A 19,098-nucleotide genomic window follows, 5' to 3' on the forward strand; every position below is an offset into this window, starting at 1 on the left:
AAAACAAAAAAAAAAAAAGAAAAAAAAAAAAAAAAAAAAAAAAAAAAAAAAGAGGAGTCAAATTACAGAAATAGATATTGAAGTGGTTCAACAATTTATCAAAGCTAGGCAGGTTGTGGTTCTGTATGTATAGTATTAACAATTAAAAGTGGAAAGTGGGACTGACGACGAAACCCGATAAAAGCAAAGCCTGGGCCTAATGTGGCAACAATGGATCGGGAAAAGAGTCATACTCTGTGTACACAATAGCCATGCAAAAGCTTGTCGTTTCAGTGCCATTTGGTGCAATATAAATTGAATGCGTCTCTCTGTATTCTTCTCCTTTATCTCTCTTTTTCACCTTATATAGCAACTCCTTTTCTTTTCCTTTTTTGGTCAAAACATATCCTTTTATAAACCTGCATGCGTATATAAACTGTTGAGCAAGAGAGATTGAAGAGGAATTACTCTTTTGGGATCTTGAATCTATTATTTTTGTGGGTTTTGGGAGAGAAAAAATGGGTCGAGGAAAGATCGAGATAAAGAAGATCGAGAACTCGAATAGTAGGCAAGTTACATTCTCTAAGAGGCGTCAAGGCCTTCTGAAGAAGGCCTATGAACTGTCTGTTCTATGTGAAGCAGATGTTGCTGTCATTATTTTTTCCAGCACTGGGAAGCTTTTTGAGTACTCTAGTTCAAAGTAATTGCACTTCTTCTTGCAGTTTTTCGACTTTTCTTTTTCGGTATTTTTTTTTAATTTTAATTCCTTGGGGATTTATCGATGTCTTTAATGGGCTCTTGAGTGTTTTGTTGTTGTTATATAATTCTGATATGGATTACCAAATCCACACCATTGCATGTAGATTTTTAATTGTTAAGATTGTGGATTTTGTTAGATTTTTTGGAATTCTGCTTTGTTTAATTAATTTATCTGATTTTATTTTTCGAAAGAATTAAAGAAAGTTTTCCCCCCCGTGCATGTGCTTTATAATGAATTCTATTACTGTAATTTTGAGTTTTTCAGTGGTTGATTTGTTTATTTAAGTTATTTTATGCTACAAATATGAAAAATTAAGTGACTTGATTGACGGTGTAAAATTCCTTTCTAAAAAAATTAACTCAGTTAAAAATCGTACCTTTATTTAATTACCCTGGTTTTCTGCAAAACATATTTGGTAAAATTCAGTACAATCTTTGTTTGAGACTACTGTTTGTGAATGCAAATCTAGTTTATTTCTTCGTGGAACAGATTTGAGGAATAACGTGTTGCTAAATTTATACCATCCGTTATATTATATGAGACAACAGGTTGAAGCAAAAAAGAAATACTTATTGTACTATGTGTGATATGGTGAATATAGATACAGTTTTTAATTTTTCTTTGATTCCTTGAATTTGATATGTCGAGATATTTTATCTGTCTCTCTAGAATTCAGTACGACATTTTGTGATGTAATTGTTCGATTAATGCAGCTACATTTACTTCATCCCAAAAAAACTAAAAATTAAAATAAAAAAATCTTGAAATCTTCTTGGAGTGTGTTGTTACGTTGTAACTAGAATTAGGAAAGAAGGGTGTAGATTAAAGTTTCAAAAATTTGGGAATAGGATAATTATTTGCATTTTGATTAATTGAATATTTCTTTTGAGTTTGATTGTGCAAACTTTTAATATTGGAACTAGACATTAGTCAATCAGAGGTTATAACAGCAGAGAGGTTCGAACTGTGAAATTTTGCACACAGATGAAGAATGCCAAAGTGCCAAAATTTTGGTTGCTCTATGAGTCTCTGTCAAATAGAAGAATCAAAAAATAATTTCTTTATGAAATAAATGAATTGAAAGCCTCACAATCATTTGCCTATTCATATGTGATTTTGTTGCAGCATGCAAACAATACTTTCAAGATACAGCAAGTCTATGGATTCTTCACAGGTTTCTACACCGGAAATCAAGTCGGAGGTATGGTACTCTCATTTTGCCTAATTTCAGCCTATATTGGTCAGCTCCCTTCCCCCACTCTGTTGATCCCTGTCTTTCTCTCTCAGCACAAATCCGATTTTCTGCACGATATTAAAACCTACAGTACCTTTGCTGCATACGTGCACTCTTGTGCTAACACAATCCACACGTTTATATTAAATTTGTATGTCGTTCAGATATGTAGTTAGATTAGACGAAGTAATTGAGCAAATTCAGCCTTGTGAGTCTGTAGTTCCAATTAGCTACATATCTTTGAATGTAATAATTAGACAAACTTGAGAAGATATAGCCAATGTGAGGCCATTATGCTGACCTCTATGCATTCTACCAGTAAATTTGTTAATAAAGTGTGTAACTTAGTTAAAGTGACTATTTGCTGTAAGATTTATGTTGTTTAATACAATTTATCAAATGAGTTGAGTTTTCTGTGTAATTTCTCTCACTTTTACCAGAAGCAGGAATCAAAGGAAGTTGATGTTCTCAAAGAGGAGATAGAAAATCTGAAAATGAAGCATTTGTATGTTTTCCTTTAGTTCTCTCATTGTCACTATAGCATGTTTGGTATGGCGGATTGTATAGCACATAACATAATTAAGATTCAGTGCTATCCAATACTCGTAGCAAACATGCACTAAATGTTTAGGAAATCTGAATTTCATTATATATATTGCCTGTGCTGTTTAGGCGAATGTTGGGTAAGGACCTTACAGGCATAGGCTTACGAGATTTGGGTGAGCTGGAACAACAACTAAATGAAGGGCTCATAAGCATAAAGGAGAGAAAGGTTAGATATTTCTTGAGTTTCTTTCACTTGTGCAATCATTAGCTTTTACATTGCAAAATCTCCAATGACATTTAGTCTGTAGCAATATGTTATGTTTTGACTCCATTTTGGATCCATAACAGAGTGTTCTACATTTTCAGGAACAAATATTGATGAGGCAACTTGCCCAATCAAGACTGCAGGTAACCTGAGTTCATGCAATTTCCTCTTTTTCACCTATTGATGGGAGTCAAACTACAAATTTGAAGGGGAAGAAAGCTAATTATGTGTTATGGGATCTGTAGTGATAACAATTCCTCAGGAAAATTTAGACATCTTTTACTTTGTGTTATCCGTTTGATTTCCTATGCAGGAACAACGGGCCATGCTGGAGAATGAGACTTTACGCAAACAGGCAAATAAAATATTTGTTTATGTGGATGAAAAATTTCCCATAACTTGGGCTTTTGTTTATGAATTTTGCCTAAGATTATTTATTGGCTTAACATTAAATGTAGGTTGAAGACCTTCGAGGCTTCTTTCCATCCTCCAGTCATAGTCAACCACTTTCTATTGAGAACCATCCAGTGGATTCGGCCATTAGAGCCGGCTCTGTAAGTCCTGAAGTATTAAGGAATGGTGGATTTGAAGATGACAACTCAGACACCACCTTGCAATTGGGGTATTTTGTTGTGCTATGTGCTCCAATGTTGATGAATTTTACAGAATTGCACAGAGAGAGCAAGAGAGAAAATACGCAGGTTTACCAGGTTTGGTAGTAGGCCAACATCTGTGGGAGCGAAGAGACTATATTCTGTATATTGAAATAATAGGGTTACAACATATATACTAACCTAGTCCGTAAAAGATATTAGGAAAATCCTAAAAATATAGACACTAGCCAACTTTTCCATTATATATGTGTTCACTCGATATAAGTCACATACTCCAACAATCTCTACCTTAGTGAATATCCACCACTTGGGAGAAAGAAAAACAAACCTTGGACTCCAATTGGGACCAATAGGTTGGGACACCTCTCTAATACCTAGAGACTTTAATCAAGTTCAAGCAATGTTTAAACTTAGCTGTGCTAACAGGCTTTGTCAATATGTCCGTTACATTTTTAAAAGTTTAAACGTTCTCAAGTAATAATTTATCTGAAGAAACTAACTCCCTAATTCTGTGAAACCTCATATCTATAGGCTTCATTCTTGGATGAAATACTAGGTTCGTTGCCGAATATATGGCACTCCGATTATCAAAATGCAAATGAACTCTTAAACATCCATCTTATTAATGACCAACCCTGTAAAACACAAAAAACACAAACTTCCTTGGCAGCCTTAGCTACCGCTCTATACTCTTCCTCATTGTAGATAGCGCATCCAGAGACTGAATCATAGACCTCTAACAAATAGGCCCCCCTGCAAGAGTGAATACGTAATAGTCGACCTCCTGTCATCCATGTCCTTTACATAATGTGCATCCACATATTCCACAATTTAAGGATCTTATGTTGTCTGCCAAACACGATGCCCTAGTTTGTAGTACCCTTCATGTATTTGAAAATCCACTTTGACTGCATCCCAACGTTTTAGTCCTGAACTTGCCAAAAACTTGCTCACCCCACTAGCATCTTATGCTAGATAAGATCTTGTACATACAATAACATACATCAAGCACCCAATTGCAATAGCATATGGAACCTTTGATATATCTTCAATTTTAGCATCTATCATTGAGCGACAGACAATCTAAAGTGATTTGCCAAAAGTGTACTCACTAGTTTTTTGTTATTTATGCTGAACGTCTACAACACGTTTTCAGCATAGCCACCCTAATACAATTATCCATCCCGAGAATCTTCTTGGCCGCACCCAGAGTCTTCATGTTAAATACTCTACTTAACCAAGTCTTCAGCTTGTTAACCTCATTCATACTCCTTGCAAAAATCAATATATCATCCACATAAAGTAACAGAAAAATAAATGAATAGATACCAAGCCTCTTCACATAAGTGTAACAATCATACTCACATCTCAATAGCCAATCCAATTCATGTAGGAGTTGAATCCCTTAAACCACTATCACAAAGACGTCTTTAGCCCATAAAATGATTTACTCAATTTACAGACATAGTTTTCGTCTTTAGGCTGACTGAACCCTTCTGGCTGTACCATGTAAATTTGCTCCTCCAAATCTTAAGAAAAGTTATCTTTATGATATCTGCGCCAAATGCATGTCTAAATATGTTACCAAAACCAACACTGCCTTGATGGAAGTGTGTCTAATCACATGATAGAAAATCTCTTTGTAGTTAACCTATTTCATCAGTGAGTAACTCTTTACTAGTAGATGAGCCTTGAACTTTTCCTCCTCTTTTTCAGATCCTGCTTTCTTCTTATACACTATTTGTAACTTATCACCCTCTTTTCCTCTAGAAGCTCCACCAACTTCCATGTCTAGTTCTCATTCTGGGACTCCATCTCTGCTACCTTAACACCTATCAATCTACTCATCTTTTGGCTACGTGAGCTTTCTAAAAGTAGTAGGGTCCTCATTACTGGTAATAAGTGTATAAGAAACTAAATCTTTAAAGTTGTACCTGGTCGGTGGCCTAACAGTGTGTTTAGTTTTGTTTGTAGCTATATAGTAATGCTCCTAATCTTTTGAGCTAGAACTCTCTGCATTATGTCGTCATCCTCTCTAACATGAGTCTCTAATTTCATCTGCACCACGCGCTCATCACACCTGATTCTCTTATCCCTGAGTACACTACAACGTGAATTTATCATAAAATGCCATATCTATATAGATCACCACCTTGTTTGCCTTTGGAATCCAGAGCTTGAACACCCTCATCCCATTTTTATACTCCAGAAAGATACACTATCTATACTTTCATCAAACTTCAATCTCTCCTCGCTAGAAACCTGTATGTGATTGGACAGTGAAACACTCTCAAGTCGGACATATGCTGACTTTCTAGTTTCAAATCAAACTGTCGCCATGGATTCCTCATCCTTTATGTGATACATCACTTCTTCACTTCAAGTTCCTCCAAATCTTTGTCATCCATGCCTTCTGGCTTCTTTCCATATAATGCTTTGACCATTTTTTGCGGCACGGAATTTTTATATTTGAAAACCTTTTCAGTAAGGATCTCAGTATATAGCGATTGATAAATGAATCCTTGATCATAATTTCTAGTATTCATACTGAGTCTAAATGAAACTTTTCATTGGTAGTAAAACACCGATTTTCTTGTAGATCCTCTGCCCTCCTTTGCACTAACCCATATGTGTCGAACTTGACCATATGAAACTTCGTAGAAGAAACCCCAGACATCTAAACCTGACGTATCTAACTTGAGCTTGATACCAGTCATGTGATGTATGTGCGGCAATATTGATGAATTGTATAGAATCGCAACGGAGAAACACACAGGTTAACGTGGTTCAATAATAGGCTACAAGAGTGTAAGCGGCTACATATCCCTCACTCCACTCATGCATCAACTTGCTTTCGCAGTATACGTGTTCAACTCGATACGAGTCACATACTTCAACACCCCTGAACTTTGCACCCAAATTTTATGAATTTGTTTGACCTTGTTTTGAATCATTTCTGTAGATTTTTTCTTGGTATTCACATGTACCTTTTGTTGTTCAGGCCTCCAACTGTGGTTTTGTCGAAAGAAGATGAAGATATCTGATGGAGAAACACAACTAATCAACTCAGAGACGCAAGCTAGCACATTATAGTCTTTCTTGTTATCTCTTTTCGTGTGCAATAGGGCCTTTTTGAGAGAGATTAATCCTAGGTACTTGGTAGAAGCTATGTTGAAGCATTCATAAATGTAGTAACTTTTAATGACTTCAAGATAATCGAAACGCTGGTTTAGTTTAAGACAATGTATTTCACAGTTCTGGTTTGCAGTAGAAAAAGATTGTTATAGTAGTGAATGGTTTTCATTAACTTGTGCTTGTTTTTATTTTCATTGTGTCTGCAGAGACAGTAGGAGAGTAAAATAGACAGATATAAATGTTTTCTATTCATTATGATATACAAGGATCTGTCTATTATTCTTTCATATTTACACTACATATGTACAAATAATCATATCGGTTCACCTACTGCTTGTTTCCTTTGAATCGAAAGTTTTCGAGCAACTGATTTCTGGTATCTAAAATTTGAGAAAACAGAGCTTTTGTTTGCTTCTCTATTTCCTGCAGTGAATTCTCTAGCACGACCAATCTTCTCTTCAGTTCCTTAGCTGCCTCATTGCATCTTCCAGTAGATAATTCTGAGGCAAGGTGCATGGCTGCATCATTGACCTCTCTTACCTCTTTAATTGCATCCGGTTTTTCATTGATCTCTCTGCAAAATTTTGAATTCGGGCAGTTCGTGTTGGAACTATTGGATTTTCTTGTTTCAACGCTGGATAATATCGCATCTAGAACCCAAAATTCAATGCTCTTCATTGCTGACAAAGCTTGAAGAACAATAAATTCCTTTTCAGAACAAGATTTTTCTTCAATCCCAGATAATAATCCTTCCACTTTAGAATCCTCTCCAAGTTTGATACTACAGCATCTTGGTCGGATTTGCATCAGATTTTCTTTTGCAGAAGAAGGGGATTTATCAACCTGGCTCAAAGCATAGATAAGGGAAATCTTAGCCTGGTTCAAATGGGAAATGGAAGAGCTAACAGAATTCAACAGATCCAGGACCTGTAAACTGTATTTGAGAAACTCTTCAGTGGCGGCACCACCCCATGCCTTCATGGGGTAGTCTATTTCCACCACCAGCCTTGCAAAATCCTTGTTAACCATATCCAACACACCAAAACATTTCTGAACCCATGCCAAGGACAGTAACTCTGATCCTTCTACAGGCTTCAACAAGATTTGGCTAGTAATATTCGATATTTTGGCCCGGAAAACATCTATAGAATCCAATAAGGCTCTCGAATCCGGGTTGTGATTTTCCATTCTGGAGAGAAATTTAAGCGAACGGCCAAGCCTTTGTACCAAGAGTACTACCATTGCAAACAGAAATCCGAAACAAAATTCTTGTTTTTGGGATGTTGCTTGTGCCATTTTTATATGGTGTAGTGAACAAGTGGGACAACATTTGTATCGTTGTTGTTTAGGCTAAGGATTGTTCGAAAATATAAGTTATAAGCAAGTGGGACAGTATATGAAAGTTTGAAGCAAAAGGAGTGGATTGGTTGGTTAGTCAAATACCGTGTGCATTTTTACTTGGAGAGTTTCATTCAAACACGCTTCTGGCGACGAGTTGATGCCATAGTGCTTCATTTGCAAGATTTAGAAGCACGATGGAAGGTTAATCAATAAAGAATTATTTCTTGTTAATTTTATAGAGGCCATGGATAGGGTTTTGATGTCCGTGTGTATTAAAGATAAGTAAACCAAAGGTCTTAACAACTGCCATGGATAAGAAACTTTGAAAAATAAAAGTTTATGAAGTTCATGTTTTTTGTTACTTCAGATTGATTATATTTTATTGCATGCATAGTAATTGTAATGATAATGTTATATATTGGGTCGTATACAGATTGCAAAATTACACTATATTTTTATAATTAAGTTCTTCAATCTTTGCTCGTTATATCAATTATTTCCTTAATTTTTTCTTCAAATTATTACTTTTAACCTTCCATTAATTAATACATTTCACCCTTGATAATGATTTATGTCAAAATATTTTATTTTCGTACGTTGTAACGCTGGAGAAATATATTTCATACTTTTTTATTTATTTATTTTTTAAAAATACGATAGAAAAATAAATTGTTATACATTATATCCACGTACTTTTTGTACATAAACTGCTATCAAATAAAAATGTATTAACTAATGGAAGGTTTGAGGATAAGAATGTCATGAAAAATCGTTTAAGAACATAGATACTATAATGAGTAAAGATTGAGATCACAATTTTATTTATGAAATAATTAAATAAAAATATATTTTATCAATTAAATATATATTTTATTAATTAAATATACTAAGATCACAATTCTATACTATTTGGTCACAAATTATCCAATTAATTAATCACGAATTATTTCTTGATCACAAATCAAAATTTTTATAAGTCACAAATTATTTTACGATCACAAATCAATTGTAGGTCATGTTTATTCATCGGCCACAAATCAAAAAATTTATAAGTCGTAATTATAATCGATCACAACTCACAAATATAGTAAGACTCAAATTTTTAGGTCACATATTATTTATTGACACAAAATATCCAATTTATTGGTCACAAACTAACTAATTTTTTGGTCACAACAAACTAACCAATTTATTGGCCACAATGAACCAAATAATTGGTCACAAACATTCTTCCTACAACCTCCACCTCAATACTGCAGCCACCTCCACCAGAGCTCTCCGTTCCCACCTCTACCACCACATCACCAACAAAATCAAAGCACAAATCAGATCCAAAATTAAAGCCGTTGTTGTAGTGTCATCACTGATGCGATGAAATCGCGCGCAGCAGTTGTGACTTCATCGTAGAGTTGACTGTAGCGTGCAATTTGAAGCAACGACAACGGCGTCATTGCAGCAACATTCCTAGATCTGATCTAGAAAACAATCCACTTTGCACGTGGCTCTCTATGTGATGCTAGTGTTCGGATCTATTAGGTCGTCAACAAAGATGGAGAGGATAGGGTGGTTAACGGCGAAGTGAAAAAGAGATATAGAAAGATACAAAAACTACGACAAAAACCACTCAAAAATCACCACAAACCACCGCAAAATGTGAATCTTTCAAAAAAATATTAGGTTTCTCTCTTAAGAAGTCTATCCAAGTGTATCTAGAAAAATCATCAATAACCACATAAATATACTTATTACCACCGAGGCTTTTAGTTTGAGTTGGCCCCATCAAGTCCATGTGTAACAATTCAAGAGAGGTAACAAGGAACTGATCTTGTTTATGTAAAACTCTAGTTTGTTTACCTTTTTGACATGAACTACACACACTTTTAGATTTTTCTGTGAGTTTCGGAACTCCTCCTACTACATTTAGCTTAGTAAGTCTGACAAAATCTGTATAGTTCAGATATCTTAACTGTTTATGCCATAGATCTGTAAAGTAAGCTTTCGAAACATTACAGGTAATATCAGATTCAAGAAACAACAATTATCCCTAGATCTAGCACCTCATAAGACACAACTATCATCATTTTTAACACTTTACAATAATTTTTTTGTGAACACGAACATGAGATTATCATCACAGAGTTGACATAGACTAATTAGGTTTGCTTTCAAATCAGTAACAAATAAGACATCATTTAATAAAGGGAGTCCCTCAACCAATCACAATGATATCAACACCTTCAATTTTGCTTTTAGTACATCCCCAAAGGTAATGAAACCAATTGCATGACTTTTAAAATTAGTTAACATAGAACAATTACCAGTCATGTGTTTGGAACAACTACTATCAAAGTACAAGAGTTAGGCACAATAGATTTATAAGCAAAATTAACAACTGATGTGCAATTGTGATATTTGAATTAAAGATTGGATTCAGTGCCACGTATAATTATGGACACCATCATATAAACAATTATGTACACGTAACACTTCCCTTATTTATGGCTTACTCGCAAGGCCTCTTTTGAAATGTATTGTCACAATGTCGTAGTGACACACATGAAGTCGATAACTTCAACGAAGTACTCTATTGATTAAATTAAAAATTCTAGTAATTTGTGGTTCTGTGCGAGGAAATAAGCAATAATATTAACACTTTTCTTTTTCGTTTTTTCATTAAATATTTATCTTTCACAGTTCTCAAATTAACAACATAAATACTTCACTTCAAAGTGCACGCGACTATTGTTTTTCTTCCTTATAAGCAATCTTGTTATTAATTTGATACTTGATACGAAATTATTAATCATAATGTTCATCATAAATAATTATCTAATTATATTTTTTAAAAAAAATTGTTTAACAAAAATACTTTTGTACATGGATTCTATAAATGGATAATTATATTGATTGATCAATTTAAATGCATATGCTATGTGATCGGCACAAAATTAGATGTACAAACTCCAAGAAAAGGATCCTTATAACACGCTCTTGCCTAAAAATCTTGATGCAGATTCTGATTAAATTATGCTATAAGTACAGAAATTTTTTCACAGATTTTGACCGTACTTATAGAATTATTGTTATTACAAATATCTATGCACCTTGAAAAAATGAGTTGTTTGCCCTCAATTTAATTAATAATTTCCTATATCTTAATCCAATTATAATTCAGATGTTGAAATTTCTATGAATTCAAACCAGAATTTATTCAACAAGGCAATCATATATTCATATAAAACCTTATGAACAAAAAAGTGAGAAAGTTCCATATAATCATGAGGAACAAAACCACTCAGATTCTTGTCTTGTTCCATTTATTTTTAACATGTTTTATTGATCAGAGTTCTGGAAAGAAGCAAAATGAAGCCCTTTCCCACTTATACAATGAAAAGTTTTGGAAAAATACAGGAGCCATTGATAGAAGCCAATTCAGTGCAAGTAGTTATATTAATGGAGAAGAAATTCATCTTCAAAAAGGGACGAAAAAGAGGGATAGGATTAGGAGATTGCCTGGACAGCCACAAGTTGGATTCAGACAGTACGGGGGATACATTACAGTGAATAAAACGGCTGGTCGAGCATTTTATTATTATTTCGCAGAGGCTGACGAGCATTTGAGGAAGTCATTGCCTCTTCTTCTTTGGCTTAATGGAGGTATTTCTATTCATTCATTTTTGAATCTTGATTTTATATGTCATCAGGTGAAGTAGCAGTGATTTCATATTCATCAATTCAAGATTTTTAATATATTAATTTGATGTCGACTTTGACGAGTAGGGGGTCAACTTAGTGGTCGAGTATGCTATTTTAACAAGAGTATATACATTTTGTTAAGAGGGATAACGTAATATTTTTTTGAATAAACCTCGTTTCACTTTTGATATTTAATAAAGTTTTGATTGTTGTCATCGAACATTTTCTTTGAGTACTTAAAAACCTATTTCGGAACTTTCTTTTTAGGCCCTGGTTGTTCTTCGCTTGGATATGGAGCATTGCAAGAGATTGGACCATTTCGAGTTAACAGTGATGGAAAAACGCTGAACAAAAACAAATTTGCATGGAACCATGGTATATAATCTTGTACTGTATTAACACTTACTGAAATAAATTCAATCTTCTTCAGTATCTTAACTTGTCAGTTTCTTGACTCCCCCCAGCTGCAAATATGTTATTTTTGGAGTCTCCAGCTGGGGTAGGATTTTCATATTCAAACACGACAACGGATATCGTTAAAGGTGGAGATAGAAGAACAGCCATTGATAATTATATCTTTCTACTTAATTGGCTCGAGAGATTTCCAGAGTATAAAAATCGAAACTTCTATATTTCTGGAGAGAGTTATGCTGGTCATTTTGTACCACAGCTAGCACATACAATCCTTCATCACAATAAGAAAGCCAACAGGACAATTATCAATCTCAAAGGAATCATAGTAAGTTCCTTTATTTAAACTTTAATTATGTTAGATTTTTTCTAATTCAGCATAGAAAAAATATGACTGTTTGTCAATAATTTTTGGTAAATGAAATTAATATGTATAGTATGCATTAGACTTAAGAATCTGCATCTTAGAAATATTAGCTTTATTCTGTCGAGTTTATATATTTCAAATTTTCAAGAGAATTTTAAACATTTTTAACTACTAAATAAATGACTTTTCAACGTTACAAAATTTAAATCACGTAACAATGTTAGGAGTGTCAATAGGTTGTCGTTAGCTTGCATTGGCAAACTTTACACAGTTGGTACCGTCTTAGGTTCAACACCGATATAAATTTTGTGACTTAACGGTCCATTCACTTTAATCATAATCCTTAGCACATATGCATCAAAAAATTAACATCAATGTCTTTTTCTTGTACATAATATTGTAGATTGGAAATGCTGTGATAAACTATGAGACAGACACGAAGGGAATGTATGAATATTATGCAACTCATGCTCTAATCTCGGATCAAACATTGTACCAAATTCAAAAATTCTGCAATTTTTCCACGAAGCCTTTAAATCAATCAGATGAATGCAATGAAGCTCTTGATGAAGCTGACGCAGATACGGACGGCCTTGATGTATACAACATCTATGCTTCTTTATGCCCTGATTCCGAATTCACATCCAATTCCAAGAAAACTTCGGTAAGTAAATTTTAATTTTAATCTTTTATCGAATTATGAAGAATTGGACACGACAACTAACAAACGTGCCATTTGCAGGTAAAGAATTTTGATCCATGCAGTGACGATTACGTGTATATGTATCTGAATCGACCTGATGTTCAAGAGGCACTTCATGCCAATGTCACCAAACTGCATTACAATTGGCAATCGTGCAGGTCAAATTGAACATCATTCATTTTTATTTATTATTCACATTTTCAGGGTCAATCCAAAATATCGATCTTTATTAGCTATTTTTCTTGTACAGTTCTTGAAATATAGTTAGTGAAATGCATGTTATGTTACACCTGAAAATTGTAAAATTTATTTCTTTGTACAAATTTCCTAATCGAGAAATTTATTTTTTCTTACTCATTTTCTATCATACATTTTATGGGATCTACAACTTTTGTCAAGTTTACACATTTCGTCAACTTTTATCAAAAATAAAAAAAATTAATTGTTATTTAAGCTTAAGAAGAGCTTAGGATAAATTTTCCTTTTTTTTTCCTTGAAAATTGCAGCGACTTTATCGAAAGATGGGAAGATAGTCCATTAACAATTATTCCCCTTCTAAAAGAATTGATGGCAAATGGACTTCAAGTGTGGATATTTAGGTAATTAAAACTTATTTCATAAGTGGATTTCGTTTACTTATATATAACATATGTAAATATATGAAAGCATCTCGATTATTTCAAATGCAGCGGTGACACTGATGGAGTCGTACCAGTAACTTCTACGAAGTATTCTATTAATCACATGAAACTTTCAACTAAAACTCCATGGCGTCCTTGGTTCCTTGGCAGTGAGGTAATTAATTAATCTTGAAGATAAAATATTTAAGGTTATTTTTACCATTTTTCTCCCCCAAAAAGAATACGTATTGATGGAATTATTTTTCCTTTTTATTTGAGGGACTTATAAAAGTGAATGTGACACTTTTTGTCTTCTTTTTAACTTATTAACTCTCTTACTAAATTAATTATTTTACAAAAATGAAATTACATATTGGGATAATTAAATTGATCGACGATATTTTGTTATGTAATCAGGTTGGAGGGTATACACAAGTTTATAAAGGAGACTTAACATTTGCTACAGTTAGAGGGGCTGGCCATCAAGTGCCCAGTTATCAACCTGCTAGAGCTCTTTCCCTCGTTAAGCACTTCCTTAGTGGGAAACAACTCCCAACTTCTTCAAAACAGTAAAATGCGGTCGTTTTATATATTTCATCGTTTAGTATTGCAAAAATAAAAAAATAAAATACAAGTTATTATATTTTTCAGAATACTGTGCATCAAAGATGTTGTTTTATATTTTTCGTAGTTTGGCATGGTTGAGTCAAGATCAAAGAGTCGAAGAGGCTGCGATCAATAGTGAGGTTTTGGTTTTAACAAGCATATCTTTGCCGTTAGCTTAGCTTAGCTTTTTATTATTTTTATTTTTTTATTTTTTTTCAACTCTTGCAACTTAGAGGTTGTTTGACGAAGTTTTTAATAAAAATTTAAGTAGATTTTGATAAAAGTTAATGAAATATTTAGTTAAAAGTTGATAAAAAAAAATTGTGAATCTCATTAAAATTAATTGTTAATTTTGACCTTGACTTTTTAAAATTTTCGTAACAACCACTTAGGCTTTAGATTGATGAATTTGATGATATTGGAAAGAGTACTACAAGCAATGTCTATTGATCCATATTGAAATAATAATAATAATAATAATAATAATAATAATAATAATAATAATAATAATAATAATAATAATAATAATAATAATAATTTTTTTTTTTTTTTTTTTTTTTTTTTTTTTTTTTTTTTTTTTTTTTTTGAAGAATGCTTGAGGTACATTGTGGTGTCCAAAATAGACACCCAACGCCTCGGTATTGGCCGAGGCGCCTATGGGTCCAGGTATGGTAGGCCCCTCGGCCAATGTCGAGGGGCCGGGTATCCATTTTGGACACCAAAATGGACACCACAATATACCCATAGTACTGTCGTTTTTTTTTTTTTTTTAATTTAGAGTCGACAATACTCTTAACATTCAATTTATTTCTAACACACAATTAACTTCTACATCACTAAATACTATTATTATGAATTATAAATACTGTCACTTTCATTTAAAAAAACTATAAAATATGTTCTATTAAAAAAATGTAAGAACAATAAGCATTTCTTTAAAAGAAAAGGCACTATTCATTAATTAAAGTTGTCGCAAATCGCATACAATACAAATCCAGTAATACAAATAATCAATCCAAACTCTAGTACTTGGATAAATAACATCATAAGACGCAATGACAATGACTACAATATTTCCTTCGCAAGGAACATAACAATCCAAACTACAATTTACATCTTTAAGCAAGAATAAGATATTACATAAAATAATGGCATTAGGAGCCCACAAGAAATCAGAATTAAGGCTTTGAATAACTAGAAGCGAGTCACTCCATGAAAAAGCAAATTAAAATCACTATATGTACAATTATATAAATATATTTCAACAGTGGGTTATGAAAAGTAAATTAAATTATTAGTGCTGAAAATATAAAAATGGCATACGCCATGAAACTGAATCGTAGAATTAAGTCGCCCCACAATCCAATATATTATAAAATCAATTAAAAATCATCAATGTTAATTCATCCTAAGCAGGCTGATCTTGTGATTGTCAGGGCTCGAGACAAAATCCATAAATTAGACCCCATCCCAAAATCAACGTAAATTCAACGGTGCATTATGTAATCTATTGTTAACTTAAAATTTAACATTAAAATAATGAACAAATATCACTACTCTCTTAAAAGAGTGAATCGCAAGTTACTATTCATTTATGATTTCTCCTCACATATCACTGTTGTATATGTGGACAAAAAAAGCCATGATTGTTTATGATATCAGCTCATTTTTTATTGCTCCCAACACTTATGTTTTGGCCTCCACCATTCAATCCTATGGGGCCCATTTCACACTCAAGATTCGGTTTGCATACTGTTCCGTATTCAATTCTTCACCGTTCATACAAATATCTACTTTATATATACCATTTTAGCCCTCATTTGACCCTTGTTATTTGGATTTATAACGGGAGAATAGTATTTTTTTTTTTGAAAAATGGATAATTGTAAAAGAATGAAAAAATTTCAATTTACGTGTAATATTATTTTATTGAAAATTGTGTGTTTAAAAAAATGAGAGAGAAAATTTTTAAATTAAATTGATGAGTTTTAATGGGGTCAAACGAGGGCTTAGCTTCCCTTACACCTTTGGTAGTCTCTATCTAAAGACAAAAAATGAAGGTGATTTTCATTCCATTGTCAATGAGGAAGAATGAAGACGAAGAAGTGGGATTCATCACGATGACCGACGTGGTAGAAGAGGAGCTCAAGCGCGCAATCAAAGACCACAAGGCCAGATTTCTACTTCTTTTTTGCCTATGCTTTTGTGTATATCATGTAGAGAATAAAAAGATTGTGTTCTCTTCATCATAACGGACTAATCAGCCGACAAAAATTAAACACAAAAATGGAGCCAACCCTGAAGGTTCGTTCTGTTGGAAATCTACTTATCATGCGTAGTGGAGACTAAAACAGATTTTAATTCCCACCAAGGATTTACTTTGTGTTTAGATAGAAAGTATGATAGAAATTGTAAGTTTTTTTTTTTCCCTACAAACTCCTTTGTTATTTTTTCTTTGATTCTGCAAACTCATTTTCTATTCTTTCGCTCCAATATCTTGATTTGTCACTTACGGCTGTCTAATTGTCCAGCTTCCAATGGAATTCCACACAGAGAACAAGATTGTAGGGAACCAGGGTTTTCTCCTTTCCTATACTAGCAAGAATGAAAATCTCCACAAATTGAAAACCTTGGTCACTTATTTATATATAAGCCCAAACGGGCTTGATCTAACCCAATCTAATATTTAATTAACTCATTTACTTAAATTCAGTCATTAAATTAATTAATCCAATTAATTAATTCAGGTATATAAATAAGAAACACAATTAATTAATTTATCCATCCAACGTTTGTTAAATTAATTAATTGACAAATCACAATCTTCTAGTTATCCTTTTGTGTGCGACCCATCAGGTTCTCAATGACGATGCCTAACGATGTGAATTATTATTTTGATCTAATCAAATCGATAAATTTAAACACTCTTTTAATTTATCACCAACTCACGTTCGTCATCCCAAATTGACATCTAACAATGTGTCAGAGCAATACATGGACGAGAAATGTCACGTGATATAACAAAATCAAACTCGTTCGTTTACCGTGAAACTATAATCTTCGTCATTATGATCCGATCCATTACAAGATATAAAAGTGTGTCAATCCTGATTATCGATCATATCTTTCATTCCACTATTAACTCTATATAAGTCAAAAACTCATTTACGACTTTTGAGTACACCTTTGCCATGGATATCAACTTAATTGAATGAAATGTAGATCATAATTTCTTACTATCTAAGAGTGACGAATTATTTATTGATCATTCACAATCTTTATACAATTCTTGACTTACCCGAATGATGCCGTATTAGCAACCCTTGTCAGAACAACATCGAATACTGTGAAAGCATGACTGTCCTCATATAAGGCACTATGACGACTCAAGTCAAAGGACCAATTTCACTATCGAACGTTAGAGATTAACCACTGACACTCAAATAGTTATCCATGTGGAATCTCTTAGCGAGTTTCTGATATCTTGTTATATAACAAAATATTTACGTGTTCATTCTAGTGTCACCACACTTTAGGTTGTGAAATCAGCTATTTATTTTACAAGTAAGAAATGCCACACGAGATGATTAATCCGTAATAACGATATCCATATCTCATCATTACTCACGACCACGGATGATTTAAGATTTAATCATATGTAATATGTATCTCACAATCACAACTCCTTGTGATTAACAAATTACTAAGATTTGAATCCACAGACTCTATTATTAAATTCAATTGAATATTAATTAATAAAATAATAGATCTGTCACAAATTGCATCAACTATATATTAAAAGTGTTTATGTCTAAAATCGATTGGACCTAGCGCATAACACTTACAGCTTTCCACCCTCAATTTTCTACTTTTTTAACTTCTATCCTTTTGTTTTTCTTCAAGACTTTTAATGATTTTTTAGTACAGAAATGTTTTGGCTTTTCGAAATTTTACCCCTACCAAAAATGAAATTGAGAAAATTTTAGATGGTAAAGATTGCTTAGGTGATTACAGCCACTGGCAATGGTAAGTTGTTGTGGTAAGCTTCAATTTATTACTGTGTTTTGCATTATAATCTTAATACACTTGTTTGTTTGAAGAAAATATACTTCTAATTAACCATTTTCTTTTAGGCGAAGGCAGTTGCAGTCAAGGATGAGATCTACCTTCTATTTAGCAGCGAAAAGCCTGTGCACGAGGTCCTAGGTAGAGGAAAACGTATCGATGATATATCTCTCTATCGATTAATTTTGCACATCTATTGGATATTTATGTAGGATCTTGGCATTTTGATTGGCAAATGACTTTTATGTGTGTTTATATTACTGGTGCAATTATAGTTGTGTGAGATTTTGACTAAAGATCTATTTAAGGTTGATTCAACTTAATTACTACTGTTTAGTAGGAATGTGAAAATAGAATCACTATTCTGGAATCACTTATAGCTTTTTACTATTGATAATTTATTTATTTTACCCTTTTTATTTTGAATTGTTACCATACTTCTGACACGTGAACCTTTAACATTCACAAAAATGCAGTAAGGGGATACAAATAAGCTAGGGCATATATTCAAATGTGAAATTATGAATTATACTCTAATTCTTGCATTTTTCGAGGAATCAAGTAGAGACATCAACAATTCTAGATACCCATTGTTCACGTATTTATTTGTTCGATTTTAAAACTACCGCAAGTGTACGAATCGTGAAAAGTAGTAAAATGGACTATGAGTCTGAATATCGTTCCCACGAGGATTGAATTAACTCTAATTTAACTATAGTGACCTTAACCGATACCAATTGAGTAGAAAGGTGATTA

At 33.1% G+C, this 19,098-nt stretch overlaps 2 protein-coding genes and 1 long non-coding RNA gene across 3 annotated transcripts; all 3 read left to right on the forward strand.

The window, feature by feature from the left end:
• The first annotated feature begins 172 nt into the window (after positions 1 to 172).
• LOC111411383 (agamous-like MADS-box protein AGL15) lies at positions 173 to 3,247 on the forward strand. The gene is made up of 6 exons (XM_023041919.1): positions 173 to 679; positions 1,865 to 1,940; positions 2,414 to 2,478; positions 2,646 to 2,745; positions 2,886 to 2,927; positions 3,098 to 3,247. Exons 1-6 carry the CDS (start codon positions 498 to 500, stop codon positions 3,245 to 3,247), a joined length of 615 nt encoding a protein of 204 aa, XP_022897687.1. The 5' UTR covers positions 173 to 497.
• LOC111410475 lies at positions 3,247 to 6,689 on the forward strand. Its single transcript, XR_002705701.1, has 2 exons — positions 3,247 to 3,406; positions 6,400 to 6,689. It is a non-coding gene; the product is annotated as an uncharacterized LOC111410475 (long non-coding RNA).
• Positions 6,690 to 11,152: 4,463 nt separating this feature from the next.
• LOC111411384 (serine carboxypeptidase-like 40) lies at positions 11,153 to 18,625 on the forward strand. Its single transcript, XM_023041920.1, has 14 exons — positions 11,153 to 11,531; positions 11,838 to 11,945; positions 12,035 to 12,309; positions 12,752 to 13,012; positions 13,091 to 13,209; positions 13,558 to 13,650; positions 13,741 to 13,846; positions 14,089 to 14,240; positions 14,363 to 14,446; positions 14,868 to 14,943; positions 16,338 to 16,484; positions 18,292 to 18,303; positions 18,411 to 18,483; positions 18,555 to 18,625. The coding sequence occupies exons 1-14, from the start codon at positions 11,153 to 11,155 to the stop codon at positions 18,623 to 18,625; spliced, it is 1,956 nt and encodes a 651-aa protein (XP_022897688.1).
• Positions 18,626 to 19,098: the final 473 nt, after the last annotated feature.

This window comes from Olea europaea, chromosome 15, assembly GCF_002742605.1.
Source record: "Olea europaea var. sylvestris chromosome 15, O_europaea_v1, whole genome shotgun sequence".
NCBI lineage: Eukaryota > Viridiplantae > Streptophyta > Magnoliopsida > Lamiales > Oleaceae > Olea > Olea europaea.

Coding starts and splice junctions, on each gene's coding strand:
- LOC111411383 (XM_023041919.1), top strand. CDS start 498: ATGGGTCGAGGAAAGATCGAGATAAAGAAGATCGAGAACTCGAATAGT. Junction 1,941..2,413: donor CACCGGAAATCAAGTCGGAG/GTATGGTACTCT, acceptor CACTTTTACCAG/AAGCAGGAATCAAAGGAAGT. Junction 2,746..2,885: donor TAAGCATAAAGGAGAGAAAG/GTTAGATATTTC, acceptor CTACATTTTCAG/GAACAAATATTGATGAGGCA.
- LOC111411384 (XM_023041920.1), top strand. CDS start 11,153: ATGAGGAACAAAACCACTCAGATTCTTGTCTTGTTCCATTTATTTTTA. Junction 11,946..12,034: donor CAAATTTGCATGGAACCATG/GTATATAATCTT, acceptor GACTCCCCCCAG/CTGCAAATATGTTATTTTTG. Junction 14,241..14,362: donor CTCCCAACTTCTTCAAAACA/GTAAAATGCGGT, acceptor TATTTTTCGTAG/TTTGGCATGGTTGAGTCAAG.